Source organism: Oryzias latipes, chromosome 7 (genome assembly GCF_053564925.1).
Source record: "Oryzias latipes strain Hd-rR chromosome 7, Olatipes_Hd-rR_3.1".
Lineage (NCBI taxonomy): Eukaryota > Metazoa > Chordata > Actinopteri > Beloniformes > Adrianichthyidae > Oryzias > Oryzias latipes.
This window is the reverse complement of record NC_136243.1, coordinates 22,306,611-22,331,985: the sequence shown is the minus strand read 5'-3', so window position 1 is coordinate 22,331,985 and position 25,375 is coordinate 22,306,611. Positions and strand designations below refer to the sequence as shown.

The 25,375-nt window shown below is 38.0% G+C and overlaps 1 protein-coding gene across 2 annotated transcripts in view; it reads left to right on the top strand.

Moving 5' to 3' along the window:
- Window positions 1-825: 825 nt before the first annotated feature.
- Window positions 826-25,375, top strand: part of cacna2d3a (calcium channel, voltage-dependent, alpha 2/delta subunit 3a) — a 125,946-nt gene continuing 101,396 nt past the window's right edge. The window contains exons 1-3 of one of the 2 annotated variants that reach the window (XM_078950590.1): window positions 826-1,317; window positions 1,502-1,583; window positions 17,130-17,246. In XM_078950590.1, the coding sequence (XP_078806716.1) occupies window positions 1,190-1,317; window positions 1,502-1,583; window positions 17,130-17,246 (327 nt within the window). In that variant the 5' untranslated portion in view covers window positions 826-1,189. The remainder of the gene's footprint in view (window positions 1,318-1,501; window positions 1,584-17,129; window positions 17,247-25,375) is intronic. The other variant, XM_078950589.1, reaches the window with a different exon arrangement.

The window sequence follows — 25,375 nt, the reverse complement described above, 5'->3', positions numbered from 1 at the left end:
CAAACTATAACAAATGTTTTTGAGGATCAATATATTTTCAATTTTGGAACAGAATATATTTTAAATGAGCAAAATATGAACATTTGTACAAACATTAATAAAAACAAAAAAGAAATCAGCTAAATGGCGCTTTTCATCATTGGTGGACATTTTTGAAAAGTCCACTAAGTTTTTCCAGCTGTTTCACACTGATCCTGTACCTGGTAAGTCTTAGTGGGCTTTGTCAGTGCAGGGGCACGGAGAAGCTTTTCAGCCAAAGTTCATCCCCTCCCCGTGCTTGGCCAGAATCCTTCCTTTTTTTTGCGAAATACAATCCATCACATAGGGTCTCTCGCCCAGGGGCTCTCATCCTCTTTCACATCCCATATGCCCACACACTGCCAGTGCCACATCACTGCAAAGTGCATTTGGCATGCTTTTGTGAAGCAGAACTGACTTATCATCTGGTTCTTTCCCACCCCAAGCTGGACCCCCCCCCCCCCTCCCCTCCCCAGGCCCCCTCCCCTACACTTCTTTTTCTTTTACCAGCTCTTCAGCAGTAATTCCTGCTTCAGTGAACTGGCCATACAGTGCATGACTTGATCTGACCTGAAAGCAAAAGGATGGCTATTATCGCTGTGTAGAGCCAGTGAGTGGAGGGGAAAGGAAAAGGACTGGAGCATGGCGTCATTCAACAACAATACTGGCACCCTCAGCATCCTCACATTCTCAGGGATAAGTGTGTGTGTGTGTGAGGGAGTGGAGGGTAGTCGCATCACTCAAGAGGAGTAGGCGTGCTCCTTTTGCGCTGCATCGTTTGATGAGCTCCCAGGTCCCCCCCCAAACCTGCACGGTGGGTTCTCAGTGGGTGAGCTTGGCCAATCAAAGCCTTTGAACGGATTCCCTATTGCCGGAGGAGTAGAGCTCGACTTCAGACGTGGTAACACAGCCGTGTGCACTTTGGATAACTCTCACAGCAGGTGGAACTTGTCGTTTTTTTCTTTTATTTCATCCCCGAGATGCGGCGCAGAAGCGCGCGTCCCGCACCAGCTGGAGAGCTGCGCACACTGCCACGAATGATTTAGTCAGTCAGCGCAGGTGACTGGTACTTTTCACTGCTTGCAGATCTGGATTTGAGTTCAAGTCCACGGTGGCAAAAATAAGCTGAAAATTGCGCGCAAAGGGGGGCGTGATTTTTTTTGTCCCTAAAATGCAGGTGGATCGGAGCTGTGCGCGTTCCACCAGGGCTTTTTTTGCTTGGATGGTTTTACTTCTCTCAACTCTGAGCATCAGGGCAAGCGGGCAGGGAGGCACCCACCAAAGCATCCCTCCATCCGTGTGAGTATTGGGGAGGGTATCCCTTTCAGACAAACATTTTCAGTCGTTGTTTCAGATGCACGTGCACTAAAGAACATTTGGCAGGGGAAATCCAAGCTTTAACTTAAGTACTTTGTGAACATGCTTTCTCCACATTTATCAGGTTCTGAAATGTTTGTTTGTTTTGTGTCTCCTGACATGACAGAGTGAAACTATGGGCCTCAGCCTTTGGTGGGGAAATGAAGTCCATCTCTGCAAAGTACTCTGGTTCCCAGCTGCTGCAGAAGGTGAGCTGTGCAAATATACAAATTTTACACTAAACAAAAATAGGATTTAAAATGTCCACACCACTGTAAGTCCAACTTCACATTTTACCCCTCATTGTTTTGTAAAAAAAACAAAAATCAAAAATAAAACATTCTAAAATCATATTGAAGGTTTTAGATTTTATTAATCTAAAAAAAGGTGTGCCTGTTGCAGTAGAACACATTTTTTAAAAGGGATTAAAAAAACAAACAACGTTTTTACATTATTTTGGATTTTTTTTACATAATTTCTGGTCCATTTTGAGTAGTACTAAAAAAATATCACTTTTGGAGAAATGATTTTCAGAAGATTTGTTAAACTGACTTTTTCAACTAGTAATGATGGTATTATTTCAGTTTTTGCCTTTTTCTTATCACTTTAACTTTGAATTAGTCTTGCTTTTAGACTGGAACAAAGAGCTTATTCTGGAAATGTGACTTTTTAATTCCAGCAGATGAATTCACTCAAAAACGTGCGTGTTCAAATAACCGTCAGGAAAGAGCACATTTAATTGCTGTCTACTTGAGTGTTTCTGACATTTCCAACAGCACCCCTCCTTTGCTTTACCTGTTGTTATGCCTCATCACAGCTGTCTCCCTTCAATCTTCCACTGTGTTTTATCATATTAATGCAAGATTTAAGTGTGATGAAATGCTAATTTTGGTGGTGGAGGCTCAGTTGAGGACACTTCTGTTCCAACTGGCTAATGGATAATTAGTGGATCAAAGGCCACGCTGACGTTGACCTCTCAGCAGGCAAATAGACGCAGGGTTGGGATTGCAGGTTAGCAGTCACACGACCCATGATGCATTTGGGTGTGATATATGAGACAAATTCGCAATTTGAAAGGATGCATAGATAGGAACCAATTCAGCCTTTTGCACAAAACTAAGACATGGACTGATGGGGACATGACAAAGGCAGTGCACGCTCACATGGCCCACAGCATGTATTTTATTAGCTGCTGATAAGTCAGATGAAAGGTATTATCTTCTTGATTGGGTGAAAACTGTAGCCTCTTCCATCTTTTCTGCTTCAAAAAATATATATCTATAACCCTCCAACAGAGTGACGACCTCCTTGGGAAATGCAAATGAAGGCCACGGGGTTAATTGAGCAGAGAAAAGACACAGGATGACTGTAGTTGGTGAACTGCATCTTTCACATCAGACTGTTATGATGCAAGCGTGCAACTTATAACGACCCACTTATTATTCACAAATTTGATAAATGAATGCAAGGCGCTAGCACATTACTTTGGCCAAAATGTTATGAATGTTCTAATTCGCTGTAAGTCTGAAATAGAGTGGGGATGCTGAGATGGGACAGCAGCTGACCCCAAGGCACATGCTTTTCAATAAGCTGATCGGTTAAGAGACGTGGAAAGTTGCACACGGCAAGGAGGATTAAAGGACCAAGAACTCAGTGAGCGTTTGCACTGACATGTTTGCAGGTTTTCTCCAGACAGATGGATAAACTGTCTTCTTAGGAATCTCTCTGGCTTTTAATTCATTTGGAAATATAAAGTCCCCTGAATGCGTTACTCATACAGACAAACACTAAACCATTTTGAAAAATGAGATTAGCAATTTATTATTGAAATATGGTCTACGTAGATGTAGTCTCTAAAACACAAAAAACACAAAATGTTAATGAACCTTACAAAGAATTAAAGAAAAAAAAAGGTAAAAATTTGCTCATTGACTTTTCCATTGTCTTTTTTTAAAGTAGAAAAAAAATCTAAAGGAATTACTGCTTCATTGTGTTTGAAGAAGTCAGAACGGTCGGAATTTAATTTGATGCCTCCTTTGTGTTGACTCTGCTTTAATTTGATGCTTGACTACCTACTTAATTATCTTTAATAAGACATACTTTTCACAAGCACAAGAGTTTTAATAATTACAGATGATAAAAAAAACAAAAAAAACAAGGTTTATTGTTATTTTGACTCTGAGTGCAAGTGTAATTAAATTATACAAAATAGTCAAATTTAATACTTGTCACAATAAATAATTTTTGCATTTGTGTTGTTAACAAAAAGGTTTAAAGATAATTTGAGATTAATCAATGAAACAAAACATAATTTTAGCCCCCATTTTAATCATACAGAAATCTATTTTGATTGATTTATTCCCACTTTTAAACCTTTCTCTGCTTCTTTTCTCCACCTGTCAGCATCTGCCAACCCTTCCAATACGGCTTCACACTACCTACACCCATCGGAAACAGCTCTTGTTTCAAGGTTATGAGTCAGAACCTTTGTGTGTGTGTGTGTGTGTGAGGCTTCCCATTTGCTTAAAGAAAAAAAAGCAACAAAATCAATCAATAGTGGTCTCAATTTGTCACCTAAATCCAGTGTCAGCATCCTACCTAGCAATGTAAGCACTCTAATCTTACAGCATGGATGAATTCTGCTTGTTTCTACACACACCCACATATAAAGGGAAGGAGTCCTATTGATGCACCAACGTTTCCCCACTGATGGTTGGAATTAACTTTGTGTGTTTTACCCTCTTCACTGCTATTCCGGTGAAATCTTTAATTTCATGTATCATTGAGCAACCTGTCCAGACGAGCCGGCCTGGCTGTGATGGCTGTGTCTGTGGGCTCATTGTTGAATGGACGAGTTTTCCCCTTGCGGATGATGTCATTTTCTTGAATCGAAGAAGGGGGATATTTAGTGACACTGGAATGACTTCAAGCCTCTTGGCAATGGAAGATAAAGGAAAAACGATCAGTCAGTGTGAATGTGGCTGTTCATGTATGTCTGTTTTTTTTTTTCAAAGAAACAATAAGTTCCACTTTAGAGTGAGGAAATATCAGCAGGTGAAAAGCCTTAAAGCATGCTCAATCCTATACACCCGGTCTTCCCTGCCTTTGCCCATATCCAGGGCCAAAGAGCGCAGGATGATAGGAAGGTGTAATGATGTGTGAGAAGATTATGTTGGAATCAACTCCATTTTGCAAGCAAACAATAGTGAGCGTGTGTGTTTGCATGGGGAATATTGGGTGCAAGTGGAACCATGTCGTTTAACTGCCTTGGAGCTATGTGCTCTCAAGACTGTGACAATAATTTTAAAGAGAGGGCAGGGAGTGTATCCTTAAAGATGAAAAAAAAAAGACCACGATGATAACACAAATGTAAAAAGTACAATAGAATTTGTATTAAAAGGAAACATTTAAAATCAAAAGTCAAAATGTAATAGGTGGGTATTTCCTTTTTTTCGTTTTGATTCAAAACTAGTTCATATATATCACAGATTATATAAAAAACACTTACTGCCTGCCAGTCTGACATATGACTTGTAGTCTCTAATTTTTCTTTAATCAGTACTCATTATATCTATTAATAGACCATCGTTTAACTATCAATTCAAGGTTATTCAGGATTTGAAAATATAATCTCTACATCTTTTGTTTTACTGTAATGCAGTAAGTCAGGGAAACGTAAATAATTGAATAAAACAATTTAACTGTTGTATCCATGTTTCAGTACATCATGCAACTAAGAAAACAAACAAACAAACAAAAAAACAAATTGTTACTGTTTTCTCCAATTAGTAGTTTTTTCCCCTCCAAAATCTAATTGTTTTTGAGCCTTTATTTACCTTTCAAAATCACCAAACAATTTTCAAAACAAGCTGAAATGTAACCAGAAGCATTTTAAACCAAATTGAACGTTTTGTGTAAACATTTGTTTCAAAGTGTTATTTTAAAGAAGACTGTTGCCAATCTTTTGCGAAGCTCTAGTGCTGGTTAAGTTGTCTCAGCGAGGGGGAGACAGATGCTGATTAGATTAAGCTTTGGAAAATTGAATAGCTGTCAGGTTTGTCCAGCATGGCTGGCAATGAGGTGAGGGAAAGGTGTTCTGAGATGTGTAATGATGACTGTCCCGTTTTTCCCAGCTTCCTTTCTCCCGTCCGCCTCTTTTCCTGTCTCCCTATCATGTTCTTGTTGATCGAAGCACAGTCTTGCTAAATTCTTTTCTTTTACCGGTCGTGGAAAAATGGGGCAGGGAAAGGTAGGTGTGTGTTTAAAAGTGAGTGTGCATTTGGAAGAAGCGTTAGGAGCAAAAAAAAAAAAAAGCAGGATGGATATCGTGTCACAAAGTTAATTACAGTGTTAGCCGGCAGGAGTGCAGCCCGAGCTGCCATTCTTTGATGTTTTAGCAGGGGCGAGCTACAAACTCAGAAACTCACTCAGATCAAGGAGTTCCAGTGATTTTTTTTTTTTGGAACACAAACTTCCCAAAATTATGTAATAAAGCATTTAAACAAATTGTATTAGCAAGATTTTGAGTAGACAGCATGTTTATGGTTCTGTGATGTAGACCTTAAGAAAAAAATAATTACCCATGGAAACCTTACAATGATATGTTTACAATGATATACAGTATGTTAGGGCTGCACGATATGAGGAAAACTTGCGATATGCGATATTAGTGATCAATATTGCGATAACGATAAATTTGCGGTAAATAAACAAATAGAAAAATAAACAAAAACATCATTCCCATTTCATTGCAACAGTTTAAAAATTATACTCCAAATGACCCTCATCGACATGGGGGACAAACGTCAGGGTGGCTAACCCTGGTCCTCAAGAGCCTCAACCCTGTCTGTTTTCCAATTCTCCCTAGACTGCTAGATAATGATAACCAAAATCAGGTGTGTTCAGTCAATCAGGATGTGAAATCACTTGAGTCAGCCAATCAACAGCAAGCTGGTTAAGGAGAGCTGGAAAACAGGCAGGGTTGAGGCTCTTCAGGACCAGGGTTAACATAATAGGCCTCCATCTGATTGGTCAACAATGGGAAGGCGTCCATCTGATTGGTCAAAGCATAAAGGGATTTATTTGATTCGTTAAATGCTTCAAGCTGCCATAAGATTGTTTTAACACATTTTGGGTTTGCGATTTATTGCGATATTCGCCGTCTTTTGCGATATGCATATTGCAGAGCTGGATATTGCGATAACGATAAATTTGCGGTATATTGTGCAGGCCTACAGTATGTATATATATGCATATGTATGTATATATACATACATACATGTGGCACATGCACAAGTTTCGGATTGTGGAGGTCCTTTATTTATATATTTTAAATTTTGCATTTCTTCTTTTCTTCCTGTAATAAAGTTTAAATAAAAAAATGAAGACATTTGAAAAATCAAGGCTATACAAATTGTGATGGAATCAGATGCAGAGTATGAATGCCATTATTTATCAGTAATAGTAGGATTTGCTGGAGGACCCAGCCTGAATTTCATTCGTATTCTAATTTGAGCTTTGTTGCTGAGAATCGCGTGGAAAGAAAATGCTTAGTCCAACAGACTTCCATTAATGTAGAAAGCCCAAGAGCATTGAGGTAGAGCACTTTGCTGTGGGAACAAATGACTTCACTTCTCAAGGATTTCATCTGCTGACACCGTATTTGTGGGTTTAGAAAATCAAGTGGTTTTTAATGACTTGTTGTGTGGTTAGCATTTATAATTTAATTTTATGACCGTTCATTTTCCAGCATAAAATATTCTGATGTGCTTGTAATTATTGAAAATAATTTACTTACTTTACCTTAAAGTTTCTACCAATAATGCTCACATACATGTTTTACCCTAGGACTGCTCCATAACACCCCATGCTCTGTGCTGCTGGGATGATGAATGTGATCCCTGGAGATTAATATTCACTGTCACTGCCCATTGGTGGCTTTGCTCTGGATCTGCCTCCGTCCTATTGGTTCGGAGACAAAGAGCATCTCGCCATGGCTAGTCTGGCCGTCAGTGAACACAATAATAGTGATGTGCGCATGCTCTTCTGTAACCATGACACATTATTCACCCGGTGCCACACTTCACTGTTAGCCAACTAAGGGGCAGGGCTAGTACTATTAAACAAATTACCAAGTGCAGCATCGTGTGAAGGACTGTCTGTGACTTGCTGCTGTCAACATCAATCATCCAGGCAGCCGCTTAGATTCACTGTGTCACTAATGTGGATTTCACTTGTGAAGAAATGTAATGAAGAGAACAAAGAAGTCCAGACCCCATCAATCATCATTCCAGTTTACATTTACCAATCTTATCGCTGGGATATTCAGATTTCTTTTTTATAAGTCATGTCAGCTTTAGACTTCAATTTTGTTTTCTGTCACAGATTTACCCGTGTATCCAAAACTGCTGAAGCAAAACCAACAAAAGCAGACTAAATAAAAAAAAGTCAACATTTTTTAGTACAAATTAATTAACTAAACTGAATTAAATTAGTTAACCATGTTTTTATGACTAAGACTTTGTCAAAATTCACTCACTACTACCTAACCACCAAAAAACTATCCAGCGCCCTGGATTTCAATGCAACTTGGAAAATCCTTACTATATGTATTTTTTGTAGGGGAGTAAAACAAAAAATAGAGCAGAAATCCACCTGTGCTTCATGGGGTGTTTTGAAAATTGTATTGTTAGTTTGTTAAGCCTTAAATACAGAGCCTGTGACCTGACATGGGTAAAAAAAAAAAAAAAAAAGACAAATTAATTTGCACGAAATAGCAATTTCTTCCCTCAAAATAGTAATCTGTTCCCTCAAAAAACTTTGACCTTTTACACACCCCACATTTTCAACCAGAAATGAACTTAAATGCTTCCGGTTACATATTTACTGTAAATAGGATAACTGGTTTAAAGCAATAATATAACAAAATGTATTTTCCGGTGTATCGAAATTGACATACTTTTGCAAAACTGCAATGGATAAGCTTTTTTTGAATTAAAGAGTTATGTGACCAACAACTTTGCACAAGTTGCATTAATTTTCTTAACATGCTGGGGTCGCGGGGTTGTTGGAGACACACCCTGGACAGATTGCCAGCCTGTCGCATGGTCCGTGGGGCTGGAGTGATTGTGCTGGGCGGCAGACAGAGCGCCGCTGCTGGATAGGGAGGCAGCCAGCCCGGGCCTCCTGAATTTTATTATATTTTTCTTATATTCATCAAGAAAATAATAAAAATACCTTCTCGATTGATTTTTTTTCTTTTTTTTTTCTTTTCTTCTCTTGAACTAATGTGGTTCACAGAAGTACAGAAACACGGAAGTAGTGACGAAAAGCGGCTTTTGCAGCAGGAATGAAGTGGGAGAGTCTCTAATCTCACAAACCCAGACAAGGAGACGTAATTACCGATGCTTTTGTAGAGCTTTTCAGAATAAATAAACCCGATCTCTAAACATCTTCTGTGTCTTCCATTCATTGTAATGAGATACACACAGACAGAAATTTAAATGCACCTATTTTAAATCAAAGTATTGTTCACATCATTGTTTTTGAATGACTTATCGTGTGAGTTGGTGTTTATTTGTATAATTTAAAAAATCCGAATGATTTAATGGAAACAGTGTAATAAGCGATTGTGCAAAGTGAAACTTTGCAAATCTAACGAAGTAAATGAGAAGATACGTTTCATTTTCAACAAAATCTGGGGCAGCCAGAAAAGTCGGCTTTGAGGATTTTAAATACTTTTTCATTCAAACAAATTATTATTTCGAGGGAAGGATTTAATTATTGTGGGAAGGAATTACTATTGTGTGGGAACAAATTACTATTGTGTGGGAACAAATTATTATTTTGTGGTAATGAAATCCCAATTCGTGGGAACAATTTAACTATTTTTTTTAACCATGTCTGGTTATGGACTCCGTACTTAAAGGTTTTAAAGGCCTTATTATTTTTATTTTAACATAGCCTATATTTGTATTATTAAGTTTCATTATTTGCATATCCACTTCCACTTTTTGGGATCAACTTGGTGTTTATGTTTTTTGGGAGGTTCTTTGCTTCTGCAGTTGAAGTGTGAAAATCCTTCATTTCACGATGAATCCATCAAAGTAAACTTTGAGGACGCTGTGGTCCAAAAACTTCTCATAATACGTCTCCACTTGCAAGACTGAATATTGCCCTTATAAGTACAGAACAATGTTTTGCTCTCACGTTCCACTTTCATGCTGGCTGCTGCAGCAATCAATCCAAGACTGTGAAAAATGCAGCCAGTGGATTTGGGAAGCAGCAGGGAACAATGCGAGTGACGCTAAGCTTGAAAAATGTTTTCCAAGAGTCTGCGAAAATCAACTCCCTGCAAAGAACTACAGACAGACGACAGATTTAAACTGCTTACTGCTTTTTATATACTTGCTTTAATTTCTTTTTGCTTTTTAAAAGCTACCTTTTGCCTTTTTTAAGGCCTGGTTGTAATCATTAAGTAGGTTTCATGTTCTAGTAAGCATTCTATTGTTCAAAGACCTTAAGAAATGTAAAAGATAACTGCAGCTGGGGTCGGGGTAAGTGAACCATAGGATTAATTACATTGGTCAGAAGTTGGGGTCTTAAGGTGAGGATAGCCAATGATCTGTAGGTGCAAACGTGCTACAGGACTGCTTGAGCCAAAGAGGGGCTTAGTTAGACCAGCTTTGGATTTGGCAGGCTCTGGTCTCCATAGCTTTGTGAGATCTTCTTCTCCATCTCCAAATAATTTGTTAATTTGACCTCTTGGATTGTTTTTCTTATTCAACTTAAGTAGAACTCGGGGGAGACATTGTGGGAAAGGGGGATTACATCTCAACACCATATTGAGATGAAGAACTATTGACAAACTTCTAATTCCTGTGTGGCTTTAGATACAGACTGCATCATGATGGAACTGCGAGTTGAAATAGTAGGAAAACCCAATGGTGCACATCTAATGACAGTGTGCACTCCAGGATAAACTGTCAAACATTACTGTTCTGTGGTTCTTAAAGCCTGAGTGGTACAACTGTTGTCCTACTGTTGCTCTCAAAACCCACAAGCAGCATTCTAACAATATAACTAATGAAGAACACACTCAGTAGCTGTTGGTGTATGAATGACCTTTTTCTTCTGGAGAGAGTCAAATGAAGTGTGAAAATTCAGTCCATGTACTGTTACGTTTCTGGCTTTAACTAAAGACCTGGATTTACTGACTCTTTTAATTCAGAATTTTGACCTCAAACCTTTATACATTTATTTAAGATGTAGATGCTTTAACCTTCAGCACTTCTTCGAGACAACCTTGGATATATGCACCTTTGACTATGATGTATTTTATTTTCCCATGATAAACAGTCTTCTAAAGCTAACTGCAGTCTACATGATTACAACAGTCTAAAGCACCCTGTTTTTGAAAGCAATAACTGATCCATTTATAAATCTGACAATGACTTAACCACTACTATGTTGCTTTAACTGGATGTTTAAATAATTCCCAGTAATCCTTCTTTAATCTAAACTGCTGCAGCCAGAGAGTGATGGCAATACAGAGACCACAGGTTACTTTGTTTTTTGGTTCTCTACTTCTGCTGCATGGGAAATTTGGAAAATGACTTAAAATCTTTACTATCAGATGTGAAGCTCTGAGTCTCTGTCTTGATAAACAAGCACAATTTTCAGCACTCAGGGGGGGTTCATGTTTCCTGCAGGTTCAGAGACAAAATCTTTTTTTTAAATTAGATACAAATAGCTGAAACAGGTTTATTTTAAGATTAAACCAAAAATGTGTGCATATGAAAAAAAACATCTTGCAGATGTAAGGTGGATGAATTCAGATACTGTGCAGTATGGATTGAACAGCAGTCTGAGGCCTCAAAAGTCTGACTTCTGACTTTTACAGGGACTTGTAAGGGGGCTTGTGGGAAGAGCTTGTGTGGGAGGTTAGCAATATACTTCTTTGTTACAGTGGAGATCAGCAGGGTTGAGAGCAAGCTCTAAAATGAGCATCACAAAGAGCTATTAGACTTTGAAGTACAGTTTTTCTTCTTTGCTTTTTTTATTTTTTACTTCATACCTATCAGTCTATTTTTTCATGAAAATAACCAGCTACTGTGGCAATTGACACAATTATGAGCTCAGAAATTTGACTTTATTCCATTTGACTTTTATGAATTAAAAAGTTTGGTTTTTACAGTACTGTTAAATAAAAGTTTTAATCAGTAAAAAAATAACCCCTCCAAAAAAGTACACGTAGAATAGTTTTTGCACACTATACACACATTAAAAAATGTGCGTGAGTTTTTTCAGCATTTTCACAAACTGCACACTTTTAATAGTTTTGCGCATTTTGTCAAACTGTTTTATGGTTTGTAAAAACCCAGAATTTATCAGTATATCACAGTGGCAAACAATGTACAACTTATTTGACTGCTACGTTGAATATTTCTTCAGCATGATTGCATTCCTAAAACTAAGCCACCATTTTCTGCAAAAATATACGCCATCAATAGTTTTGGCTCATTTTCACAAATTGTTTTATTGTTAATTTATTCATTAAATCTACCTGTGAAAACCGCTTGCTTTGATTATTTAGGAAGGGCAAAGTTTTCCCAACACAAAAGCTTGATGCCGCCTGTCACCGTTTAGTGAGGGTAAACGGATAAATTGTGTGTTTATATTTGAAGTGAGTACTGCACCGGAGTTTGCAGCTTAATGCAGCGTTGTGTGTAACAGTGGCTGTTTTGGCAGTGTTGAAATTTTGCATAGAGGGATTTCAACAGATTAAAAGCCTGTACTGCAGCCATTTCGGTTTTGTAACAATTTCTTGTTACCGTACTTTTCAACAACTGACCCTGAAATCCCAGATTTCCTCTTCTCTGCTGCAATGATGAGTGTATTTTTGTTGAGTTTGTACAGCTTTTATTTTTTCTTTGGTAATAACTTCATTTTAGTGTACGGTTATACACAGAATCATACATGACCTAAAAAAAATCAGACAAAAAGAACAACTTTCTGCTGTGTAGGACACTGACAAGATTTTCAAACCCAAAAGCAACCCAAGGGGCATGGTGTAACTGACAAACTTTGTGTTGACCTATAGTTACACTGACCAAAAATATAAACGCAACACTTTTGTTATTGCTCCCATTTTTGCGGTATGAACTCAAAGATGTGAAACATTTTTCACATACACAAAATAACCAGTTCTCTGAAATATTGTTCACAAATCTGTCTAAATCTGTGATAGTGAGCACTTCTCCTTTGCCAAGACAATCCATCCCACCTCACAGGTGTGCCATATCAAGATGCTGATTAGACAGCATGATTATTGCACAGGTGTGCCTTAGACTGGCCACAAGAAAAGGCCACGTTGAAATCTTCAGTTTTGTTTTATTGAGAGGCTCAGGGGACTCAGACAACCACTCAGTATTTTTTGTGACCACCATTTGCCTCATGAAGTGCGACACATCTTTTTCGCATAGAGTTGATCAGGTTGTCTATTGTGGTGGTGGGGTTATGGTATGGGCAGGCATCTGTTATGGGCAAAGAACACAGATGTATTTCATTGATGGCCTTTTGAATGCAGAGAGATACCGTGACGAGATCCTGGGGCCCATTGTTGTGCCGTACATCCAACAACATCACCTCATGTTGCAGCATGATAATGCATGGCCCCATGTTGCAATGATCTGTACACAATTCTTGGAAGCTGAAAACATCCCAGTTCTTGCATGGCCAGCATACTCACCGGACATGTCACCCATTGAGCATGTTTGGGATGCTCTAGATTGGCGTGTACGACAGCGTGTTCCAGTTCCTGCCAATATCCAGCAACTTCGCACAGCCATTGAAGAAGAAGGACCAACATTCCACAGGCCATCTGATCAACTCTATGCGAAGGAGATGTGTTGCACTTCATGAGGCCAATGGTGGTCACACCAAATACTGACTGGTTCCCCTGAGCCTCTCAATAAAACATGCATAAAATTTGTCTTAAAAAAAAGACAAATGCTTTTTGATTTTGGCCAGAAACTGCATAATTATTACAGACTGGGAACAATTTCACAATAGAAAAAAAGAACAAGGTTCTAGCATAATTTAACAGAGTCGACAGATTCTTTGTCTTTTTGTAAATACCACTGTTTGCTCTAAGTTTAGCATATTTCCACCTGTCCTGTGCCACAGTGAAAAGAGAACTTTATCAATAATAAAAGGCTCCTGATTATTAAAGCAAAGGCTGGGATTGAGGGGGACCAGTTTTGTACGGTGCTGCCCTGTTTTTCATGTTGCAAAGTCCTTTCTATGTCTGTACCACGATGTGATGTGAGGAGAAGAGCTTCGAGCTAAGTGGGTCCGTTTATTTTTCGCTCAGTTTGACTGAACATTGTTCTCCAGACATCTTGTGGTCAACAGGTCAGCGTTTGCCTTTCTGCTAACAGCATTGACCAAACAAATATGACTACAATTACATGGAAATTCATTCTTTCCATTGCTTTTCTATATCACTAAAATAATGGACAGTTTATAGATATTGTGCTGGTTCAATCAGAGAAGCCTGTCAGTGTTAAAAGGAAGGACAATACTTGACTAAGTGTTATTATTGAAAATGAGAGAAGTAAATGTTAGCAGCTGCGATTTAAGTGCAAACTGGACATTGTAAAATAAAAAAAGGAGGCAAAGAAGACAGTCACATAAAAAAATACAGAGGAAAGGATCAACCAAGACAAATTGGAGAGCAAACCTGTCATATTTCAGCAGCTGTTGACCGGCCAGCTTCAGCATCCCACTGCAGTCAGCCAGCACAGAGAATTCGTTTAAAGCAGGAATTTCCTGTTGTCCTGTCATCCAGCCAGGGGGCGGATTATAATTTTCCTGCTTTTACCGTGACGCTTCCTGTGACTTATTTTTTTTTTTAATTTGATTTTTTTTCTGAGTCATCAGCTAGTCACTTTGATTGGTCACACAACACAAGATTTAAGGCTGGAATTAATTAGCAGCGCTGTTGTAGGAGGAAGTAATGATGTCAATCAGCACTGGCAAATGCAATTATCTTATTTTTTTCTACATACATTTTGTGATATCTCATTTTTTGATGCAATCCAAAGTTTTTCAGAGCAGATGGTTCATCTATTGTAATTAAATCTGTTGTTCTCACTAAAAAGTGTCTTGATTAGTACATTTTGGATATTTCAAATGCCTGAAAATAGTTTTTTTATTACTTACTTTTATTGTATTAGTTTATTTGCCTTTGGACCTGAATCTTGCTTTTAAAGTATTCCATTACCTTTAGCAGAGAATTATTTATACATGTGTTTTTTGCAATAATAATCTGAGGCAGCAATTAAAAACAAGAATTTCGAGTATTTTTTAGTGTTAAAAATGTAAATTTAGTGATTCTAACTTGATTTCCTTTTCGTATGTCCCTCCTGCAGCAGTGCAGATGTAGTTTTCCTCCATTCTCTTACCTCCTACTGGTCCAGCTCTTTTTTCCCTCCTCTACTTTTTAATCTCACTTTTTGTCTACAGTTGCGCCTTTAATGAGTTTTGATACTTTCTCTAAGCTTCTTTCGCATTTATTGGCAAACGTATTGCCTGTCTTCTGTCATCATTTCACCTTTTGCCTTCAACTATTCTGCTGTCTGGTCTTGTATTGTTCTATTGCATCTCTGTCTAATGTTAACAAACACATTAACTAACCCTTGTGCTATCCTATGACCCCACCCTTACATTGACGTGTTCTTCCTACCATGACAAAGGTGGAAAAGGTGGAGAGGATTTCATGTAATCCATGGACACCAGTGAAGATCACAAATCATTGAAGAAAAAAGGTTCACTGTCTAGTGGGTGTAGATGACCCAACTCCTAATGTTAAAGTGCCTAGGATAGCACAAGGGTTACGCAGTCAAAAAAAACCAAAACATTGAAACACACACAAGCATACTGTTAGGACAATTCAGGGGGACAATTTCATTGGGACAATTCAGGATATTGATGAAAATTAAAACCACTTATTGTACTTCAACTAACATTTAAGAGAAATAATAATAGAATTTATCATGATTAAAATTTTATGAAATGAAGAAAATATTGGTGTCAGTTGTGTTTGATGTGTGTGCAGTTTTTCAGATGATTGCCTGAACTCAGAAGTTATTGTGTAACTTCACTTTACCTCTCGTAGCTTGTCATGGTTTTTGCTGCACAGTAGTAGCTAAGAGCATGCATCTAAGCAGGCTGGCACAGCATTAGACGGGGCATGCTATTTGATATGGCAGTAATCTGTTAAATCCCCCAAGTGAAAAAACATTTTCCCGCAGCTTTGGCCAAAATTTTTAAAATGCAATTTTTCCCGTCACTTAAATCAGTCTTGTATGCATGTGAATGTGTGGCACACATGGGTGTGGAATTAGAAGGACTTAATGTCACTGTCCTCAGTAAAGGCGCCTGCTTAGCTGAGCGCCTCAGTGAAGGTTTATTACAGAATGATGTCATTTTCTGCAGTGCAGTTAGTAAGGGCCAGCACTGTGTTTGATAGCTTATTTTTTGGTATGTTAAACTGTTAAATGTTTAAAGTTGCTTTACAAACAATTCTGCAATTTTAATAAAAAAACAATGTGTACTTTTTCACATAAAAAACTGCACAAAGAGCATCCTGCATTAAAAGCAAAATAAAAAACATAGCATTTGGTCATGCAACAACAACAGCAATACTGTTTCACAAATGCGTCCTCACAACAGCTGACACCAAGTTTAAAAATATATTTCAAATCTACTTAAATTATTTAAGTACCGTTAAGTAACATCTTAAGGCCCTTCGAAGTCACAAAAAAACATTATGCAATAATAATGTTATAAATAAGGTTTAGCAGCACAATAATATTTGATTCTATCTCTTACAACGCAGTCTTTCTCACTTTCTCAAATGTTTTAGCAGATCATAAACAGTAAGTAGTTGTTTTTTTATGACTGTTTTGCAGGAAAAACCTTATTAGTTTATTTTTTGGCAAACATTGATATATGGTAATTGTAAAATTAATTAATTAATGGTATAATTCTATTCTCATAAAAAAGTTAGACACCAATCTTGATGACTGAGGCTTTTAACTCTCACATGCCCATGTGCTTTACTTTGAGTGTCTCACTTGCAGGTGATGGTCATCCACTCATGATCTGGTTATGAACTCTCCTGGATTGGTCAATGCAAAAAAAAATGTTTCAACTAAGTTTTTCATTTCATTTCCATCTTCTTCCGTTTTGTCCCTTTTGGGGTCATGGGGCTGCTGGAGCCTATCCCGGCTACTTGTGTGCAAAGGCAGGGGACACCCTGGAAAGGTCGCTAGTCTGTCGCAGTGTTTCACCTAAGTGAAAAAAAATAAAAATAAAATGTTGAAATATTAGAAAAAAAACAAGATGTTTGAAAACACAAAAGGAAAATGACAAAAAACATTGTATGACCTTTTGCAACCACAACAATTGCTTTATGCACTTTAACAGTATAAGAAAGACTGCAAAAAAAAGGAAAAGTTTAACCTAACAATAAAATTAATTAGTGATTTGGAATATTTGCAAAATGTAAAGGTTAAAGTTCAAAACTTGGAGACAGAACTTCAACTGACATATATGTTGCGGTAAAACCTGATACCGGTAAGTGTATAAACATGGATTCTTTATTAAAAAACAAAAAACAGTCAACAAGTAGTGACAAAATTGTTTTCTGTTGTGATACTGTAAAAGTGATAACAAATTTCCCTTTTCAGAAATACAAGGAGTTTGAGCGAGCAGTGCAGGTGGAGGAGATTGATGGACTACAGTTGGTAAAGAAGCTGGCAAAGAACATGGAGGAGATGTTTCACAAGAAAGCCCAAGCCATGAAGGTATGGACTCCTCATCCTCTGTGCCTAATGTGAACTTTATTTAGAACAAATATTAAAAAAGTAAATTAGAAAAAAACTTTTAAGAAGAAAAAGGTGGACTTAACACCTCCATTATTAAAGTTTTTAGCTTTTGTGTCATCTACTATTGGTGACGTTTTGAGGAGTAGATGCAAAAATAGATAAACAATGTAATTTTCTGCAGTGCAATTAGTAAGGGGCAGTTCTGCGTTTAATAGGTTATTTTTTGGTTTGTAAACTGTTGAATGTCAAAGTTTGCTTTACAAACAATTTTAATTAAAAAACAACACAAACAATGTGTTCTTTTCACATAAAAAACTGCACAAAGAACATCCTGCATTAAAAGCAAAATAAAAACAAATTTGACCAACAGTTATATTCACTGGTTTTGCAAAGATAAAAAGCTGTTTTCTTGTGTACCAGTTTAGCCAAACAACTTTCATTAAAAAAAATCTGAAGCCAAGACTATACTCTTTGTGTAGACAAGCAAATCTACTCCACATTTGCCAAGTTGAGCATAGAAATGTTAGATTCTTCCTCCAAACAGAACGCTTTAATATCCATCAATCCGAAGAGACCTGGCGTTGCTTGTTTCTGATTGAGAGGAAGTTAGAAGAGCAGAGAATCTGCATACAGCATTATTTAAAACCAATAAAGGTCTGTCATTCAAGTGATTTTTACATTTTTTCCAGTGATAGTTTTGCAATTTGCCGTGTTTCACAGGACTTCTCTTTATGTTCTGAGGTTTTCTGTTTTCTGTACTTTCCATCGTCTAACTATCCATCTGTGTGCGTGTGTGTGAGGTTGTGTGCGAGTGTGTATATATGTGTCAGCGTTGTAACAGGTGTCCACATTGCTCTGCTCTGACAAGCACGCTCTCTGCCAGCTCTAGCTCCAGGTGATAGATGGTATCAGAACAACATGGTGCTGTGAACAGAAATTGGATTTCTCTCAGAGAGTCTGGTCCAACGACACAAACTAAAAGGAAGAGAGGGGTTATAGTAATAAAAGGGGTTGGGGGAGGAGATGGGTGAAACAGTGACAAATTATTTCCCTACTTTAGGACTACTCGCATTTTTTTTCCACAATCAATATCTTATCTTGGTTGGATTGCATGACCCTGCTTGGTTTTACGTTTTGAAGGCAATAACTTTTACTTGTGGATGCTGTTGCCTTTACTAACCATATAAAGGGAATTTCAGACAAATATAAAATATAAGAAGGGTTTTTACCACTAGACTGTTACAGGTAAGTAACTGCTGGCAAAAAAATGTTTTGAAAAATTGCAGCTTCTATCAGATAATGCATTTTCTATTTGAACCATTATCACTTACTTTCTAAAACAGGCTACCATTTTGAGGAGCCTTTCGTCAGTATCTCTCTAATGAAGCTCCTTCATGCAGCAATCGTTTATCTCACACCTCCTTGATAGTGTAACCCTGGGATTTGAGGCAACTTTGTTATCTAATGGTTGCTCTTAAGTCCTTTTTTCATTGCTTGTGTGCCTTCATAAGAGTGCAGAGCATAATGGCTGCTTGGAGTTTTACAAGAAGGGGAAATGCTGGTAACCAAAGCGATGCACTTGACTGCTAAAAAGGCCATTTAGTTAAGCTAACAGAAAGTGGAGAGTGGAGTAGGAAAAACTACACCTTTTTAATTTTAAACCCTGTCTGAGTGAACATGTAAGTTTTCCACACTTATTTCAAAACATGTATATCTGGTCTGGGAGGATCCCCCTAACGATTAGTAACCCCCGTTTACCCTCCCTTCACCATCTCCGCTCTTTGGTAAAGTAAATGTGACTCTTTGGTCAATCAATTTCTGCACGAGTGCCCTTCTTAGCCTGTCATTGGGGTTTTTAATCTCCTCTTCCTCTCTTCCATGCCCCCTCTTTATCGCTCACTACCACCTGCTGTGAGACGCCTGCTTCTCTGACCCTTAAAGAACATACCTGTAAAAGTTTAGTGCGCTCTTGTTGATGTGGTTGTTATTAAAAAACAACCTTTTGAGAGATTAGTTATACTTTCTGGGTTTTTAAAAAAAGATCTAAACAATTTCAGTATCAAATATCCTCTCAGATGAAAATGGTGCCACAAGTTCTTGTGGAATTTTTCTGATGATGGAGGGCATATATAAAGAAAGTTGAGCTTAAAATTGTATTCCTTAGTTTTTCTTTATTCAAATCGTTGTGAATCAGGAGTAGACGAAAAAATACTACTGGATAAAGCTTGTAGTTGCGACTACCATTGGCGGACCACAAGCTCCCTGCTCCATTCCCTTCTGATGCATCCGCTTGTAGACGACTAGATCATGTAGGTCTACATTTTCCTCGTCTGAGCTGACATCTGGCTCAAAACTGTACGGCTGAATAGCTCCAGTATTGCTTTCCACTGTTGTTGCACCTCTAATGTTAGGTTGGGGTGTGAGGGGCTGTAAGCTAGCGGAAGAGAGTGTAAACAGATGAAAGACGGGAAATGGGGACAGGCTTGCTCCGTGCCAACAGTCCATGCCTACAACTCGGAGGTGAATTTCTAAAGACCATCTTTTACTTTGCAGAAACTCTGTCCTAGATAACGACACAGGTTTATTTTTTTATTATTATTTAGGCTAAAATCTTAATTTAAAGACCACTGGCAACACTTTAATATGGATCAAAAAATGATTGGAGTGGGACTTTAATGGTTAAAAGTCAACATTAGTTAACAGTCAGAGGAGAAATCTTTTGATGATATAAACTTTGTACCTTTCATTTTGTTTTGTTTTTAATGCTGGCTATGAAGGAGAACCTGAATAAATCGGAATTTATGTCTTAAATTTTTTAAAACTAGCTTTTGTTTTGTGTGTGTTCAAAACAATCTTAAATTAAAAGGAAAGAGACAAAAAATTACTTTAATGTAAACATTTCTCTTTAAATGATATAATATGTGGGGGATGTTTTTAAGCATGCTACAAACTTCATAAAATATATAATAATATGTAATTATGTTTGAGAAAATGGACTATCATCACTATTTGAAAGTAAGGAGTCCAGTACATAACAACTCATCACCTTTTCTCCTATAATTAAAAAAAGTTCATTTCCAACATTAAAAGAGAGGCAGAAAATTGGTTACAAAGACAGTAAAGGTGTAATCAAAAACTGAAACGCATGCAACTATTGTACTAATGCTTTGAAGTCAAGCGCAACTGTGTTTCATGTGACAAATACATTTCAAAGTAAAGAGCGTGTCTTGCCTCTTGGGGCTGTTTCCCCTGTTATGGCAGGCAGTCTTTTCTCTGTACCTGCTGATACAGCCATGCTTCTGAAGTCATCAGCCGGCATAGAATAGTGGATTTCCACGTGTACACAATAGAAGACACAGCAGAAGTCAAATTGAATTTCTATGATAGCCAAATTCCTGTCAGAAGTTTTTCAGTGTGAATAAACATATTCAGTGAGTTTCACAGGGAACATTCAAATTTGCCTTTTAGCTATTTTAACACAGTTTTAATTTGGAGCAAATGGTGAATACTTGCATATAAAACATGGAGAGAAACACTTGTAGAGCAAATAGTAATGAAGTCAAAACAAAACGTTTTTATGCTGTCTATTAATTAGCCCTATGTTGGCCCCTAATAGAATACAATGAAAACAGAACCCTGCTTAAAGAAGTCATCTTTTTTTGCTTAAAATATTTTTACTTGCTCATTTCTAGCCAAGAAGCTCATTCACTGATAACAGATTGGCCTATTTTGATCTATAAATTCTGAGTGAATGACTAAAGGCATGAAACCTTCCTAAATCTTCTCAGGTGTAATGCCTCAAGTTCCAATAAACTTTTTGTCTCATACCAAGCAGAAACCCGTTGGTCAATAACTGATCAGGATCTTACTCAAAGGCACCAGCTTCTCTTTGGATCTATATATGTGCATTTTTATATTCTTCCCACTTCTAATACAATCCCCTGTTAATCACTAAGAAAAAAAAAGATGTAAGGCTGATTTACATTAAGATTTATGCTTACAAAGAGCAATATTGGAGACCATCTTGGTTGCAAACAAAAGCTGATTTCCTTTTTTTTTTTTTTTAGGTTTCATTTTGAAAATACATTTTGTCCTAAGATTTGATTTGGAAATTTAAGCAACAGCTATCTTGACTAAGGAGATAATTATGGCTCCCGCTTGGATTAACAGATAATTAGACATTTTGCTTTCCATGCATGCATTCAGGGGTTGCCACAGTGGATCAGCCTTCACTGATCTGCACAGGTGGTTTGGCAGAGATTATTTACACCGGATGCCCTTCCTGACACAGTACTATATTTTATCCAGGCAGGGGACAGGCACAGGGAGACCCAGACTTGGGCCCTGTTGTGGCTACATAAGTAGGCAGTAGCGTGAAGGGTCTTGGCCAACATCCAGCAACTTGTTGCTTTATGCTGCTTCATGGTTTTACCCCCCCCCCCCCCCCTTATAACCAACCTTCTACCCCCCCTCTCTAACATCTCTCTCTCTTCTTCCCTCCTTTTCTTCTCCGTCCGGTCCAACACAAAAAATCTTCAAATACGATTAAAATGAATAAAGTTTGGCCTTGATTACAAAAGGGGTTTATTCAGACATACCTCTGGTTTGTCAAAAAACTCAGAACCCCTGTTGTTATAGTAAAATATGTCCAACACAAGAGGCCTTCAGCTCTCATCTGTTTGCCCAGCTGTTGGACAGGACAAGTAAAAAAAAAAAAGATACAACTCATTGCGCCCCCTGGGAATCGAACTCTGGTTTGTGCCAGTCCTGCATGGAGCCAAATGAGCCATCTAGAGGTTGCATGCATATGGAACATATTTCCAAATATTTTTTATAGAAGGTCATTTTATTATACATCTTATTTTTTCCTGCTATAAATCTAGGTCCGCTAGCATTTTTATTTTCTTGTGTAATTTTTCCATCTGCGACGTTCCCAAATACCAAGCTTGGGCTACATTCACACTGTAGGCTGAAACGACCCAATTCCGATTTTCTTTTTTTTTTTTTTTGCCCCTATGCGAATATCAAGTGTCAAGCAGGGAGGCACTGGGTCCCATATTTGGAATCTTTGGTATCCAGTCTTGGGGTGGACACTCTACCACAAGGCCACTCAGTTTACAATCGAAGTGAATCAGCTGATTCTGTCACTGAGAAAAGCGACTTTGTGCTGTTGTTAAAGGGTCAACATACATCCCTGAACTCTAAACCGGGGACCCATAGTAGTGTAAGATAAACATTACTCCTCATATGCCAAAGTTGCATAAATCCCAAAATCACATAGTCAACCTGAGTGCATAGAATACAATCTCTCAACATCAGTTCTAAAAGCGTGGCTCAGTTTTCCCTGCTTTTGTTGTTAGTTATGGGGCTGTGGAGGCTGGAATTGGTAAGGCTGTCTCTGACACCCCAATGGCCAGGCAGAACTCACTGGACCACTTTCTGTAATTTCACTTATTTCAGGAGATATCACCAGTCTCAAATCATAGTAAGACTTGTGTGGGTGTGGATGTGGGTGCGTGCATTTCTGCTGAGAGTGATGGCCAAAAATGTCAAGTCAAAGCCCGAAGATGTCAGAGTAGAAACACTTTCCTCTGTCTGCTCCTCTCAGGTTGTTTTCTTGTCAGCATGATATCAAAGTACATGGAATGGTTTTGGAGAATGATTAAATGGGCATGCAGCCTGGACAGGTGTGAAAGGATAGATGTCGAGAAGAAGAAAAAAAAAAATGTCGAGAAGAAGAAAAAGTCAAAGTTAAAGTTTGAGCACAACAACAATGTAAGGGAAGTTCGAATATGAAAGAAGAGGCGAGTGTGAAGGGTTGCATACTAAGTAAGCCTTTTTCCCTTTTAGTCAGCGAAACTGTTGAGAGCTGACAACAATCGATTATTGGCATTTGATGTTTCAAATCACCCTTCTGCCATTCATCTATTCATCTTTTTTTTTACTCCTTCCTTTGCTCTTCTCTCCGGTGTTCTATTTGTCACGATGTCATCCCCTCCCAACTTGGCTTGGATTTAGTCGAAGCATGAAAAACGGAGAGAGCAAAGTGTCGCTTAACTTTGTTCCGTTCTGTTGATTCTGCAACTTTTTCCTGGCTGGTTTTGGCAATATTAATTGCTGTCCAAAGGACTATTGATGGGCTGACCCTGGCCAGTTCCACTCAGATCATCCATGACCTCTGGAAGAACTAAGACCCAGAGGACCTGACCTGTCAAAAAGCCAAGTCTGAGTTAGCATTTCCTTTCACAAAAAGTGATGTGACTTTAACTTCAAATTATCCAAGAACATTTCTCTGAGATTAATTTGGTGTTGACACAGATTTCAGACCTTACAGATACTCTGTGGTTATCAGAATCCATGGTTCAAGTAAAAAAAAGCACATCTGTTTGAATCTCCCTGAGTTTTTTCTTATAAAGTTTGCAGGTTTTTCCTGCACCAAGTTTTTCTTTTGACAGCCCAACTTCCTCCAAGTCTAAAACCATGCAGGTGAATTAGTTGATTTCTAATTCATTAGATAAATGACTGCATAATCACAACCTGTAAAAGGAATTATAAACGCACCAATTTTAGCTTATTTTTTTAACAGAAATGTTTTTAGTTCGGGTGTAAAGTTATATTAAATAGTACAAGATAGGTTGTGAAGTATGGGGTTAAAATTGCAAATTAGTTTTTATTTTAAATGATAAAAAATGATACATGGGTGTGCAACATCAAATGTCAAACATGAAGAGGGAAACACAATTTTACTCATACTGTGTTTAAAAAAAACAGATAAATGCAGGGAAGCCAGATTGAGATAGTTTGGGGACATTCAGTGAAGGGACAGTGATTATGTTGGTGAAAGGATGCTGAGGTTAGAGCAACCAGGAAAGAGGCCCAGAGGAAGATTATAGAGGAGGTTTGTGAATGTAGTCAAGGAGTACATAAGGGTATGAGCTAGGAAGGTGCAGAGGATAGAATGAGGTGAATGATACTCTGTAGCGACCCCTAAAGGGTGCAGCCAGACCACAAAGAAGTGCAACTAAAACAGACGAGGCATACAGCACCAGAGCCACTGTGCACTTTTCAGTTACCTTGGGAAAACATTCAGACGTTGGCCACTTCACTTCATCTCTGTTCATGTTAGAACTATGCTGAGTCAAAGCTTAATGTGCTACTAAAAAATCAGTCAATAATGTATGTAACCCTAACCTCCTTCTACTTCTGTCACAGGGACTGTTAGCAGAAGCCCAGCATTATGACAGGTCCTGCTAACAGTGACATATTTTTTGCTGCATCCACAATGACAGTATTTGTAAAGGTTATTGGTTTTACCTGCCCTAAAACTTTAGATTTAGTAGGTAACCTGCTCATGAAAAAATGATTTGTTCTTTTAAAAAAATGTTTTTTAGAAGAATAGTGTATTTTCAGTTTAATCCTGTAACACCGGAGCTTTAGTTCAAGTGTTTATATTCTTTTTGATTACAGTAACTCTTCAACCGTATTCCTAATTAAAGTAATTCCAGCACATTCTAAAGAGAGAAATGCAGCTTTGCGCTGCAATGCAACACTGTAGAGTAGTGAAGTGCTTATGCAATCGATGTAAGTCCGCTGGATCTGTCGCGGAGAGAAGCGGCTTTGCCTAGTATAAAAAGTCACTTTTCTCCGCATCAAAATCGGCCGATTGGCGTTGATCGTCTGAACAGTCAGAGTTACAGTCAAAGAGCGTCTGTTATTTAGGTTTTGCCAGCAACATCTCCAGCCCTAAAGGATTAAAAAATGCTGATCAGTGTGAAATTCACAAAAAGCAAATGTAAACAGGAAGAAGTAAAGAAATCTGCAGTGTTTCCTAACTGTGGTGAAGGTCATTAGTCTTAATAATATAAGTATGCTTCTTTTAAACCTCTGTCATGATAGATGTATTTGGTTTTTGTTCACCAAACCAAACAAAGACTTGAACAATTCATAGCTGCACATAAAGCATATCTTTCACTGCCAGTAGAACAGAGTTCTTTAACTCTTGTTCTTGTGTGTTCACAGGCAGAATCCTCCTGTTCTCGCTACAGGCTTCTCTAGATAAGTCTAATTATTGTCTGTTTTCAGATATTTGTTGTGCACTGAGAGCAGCA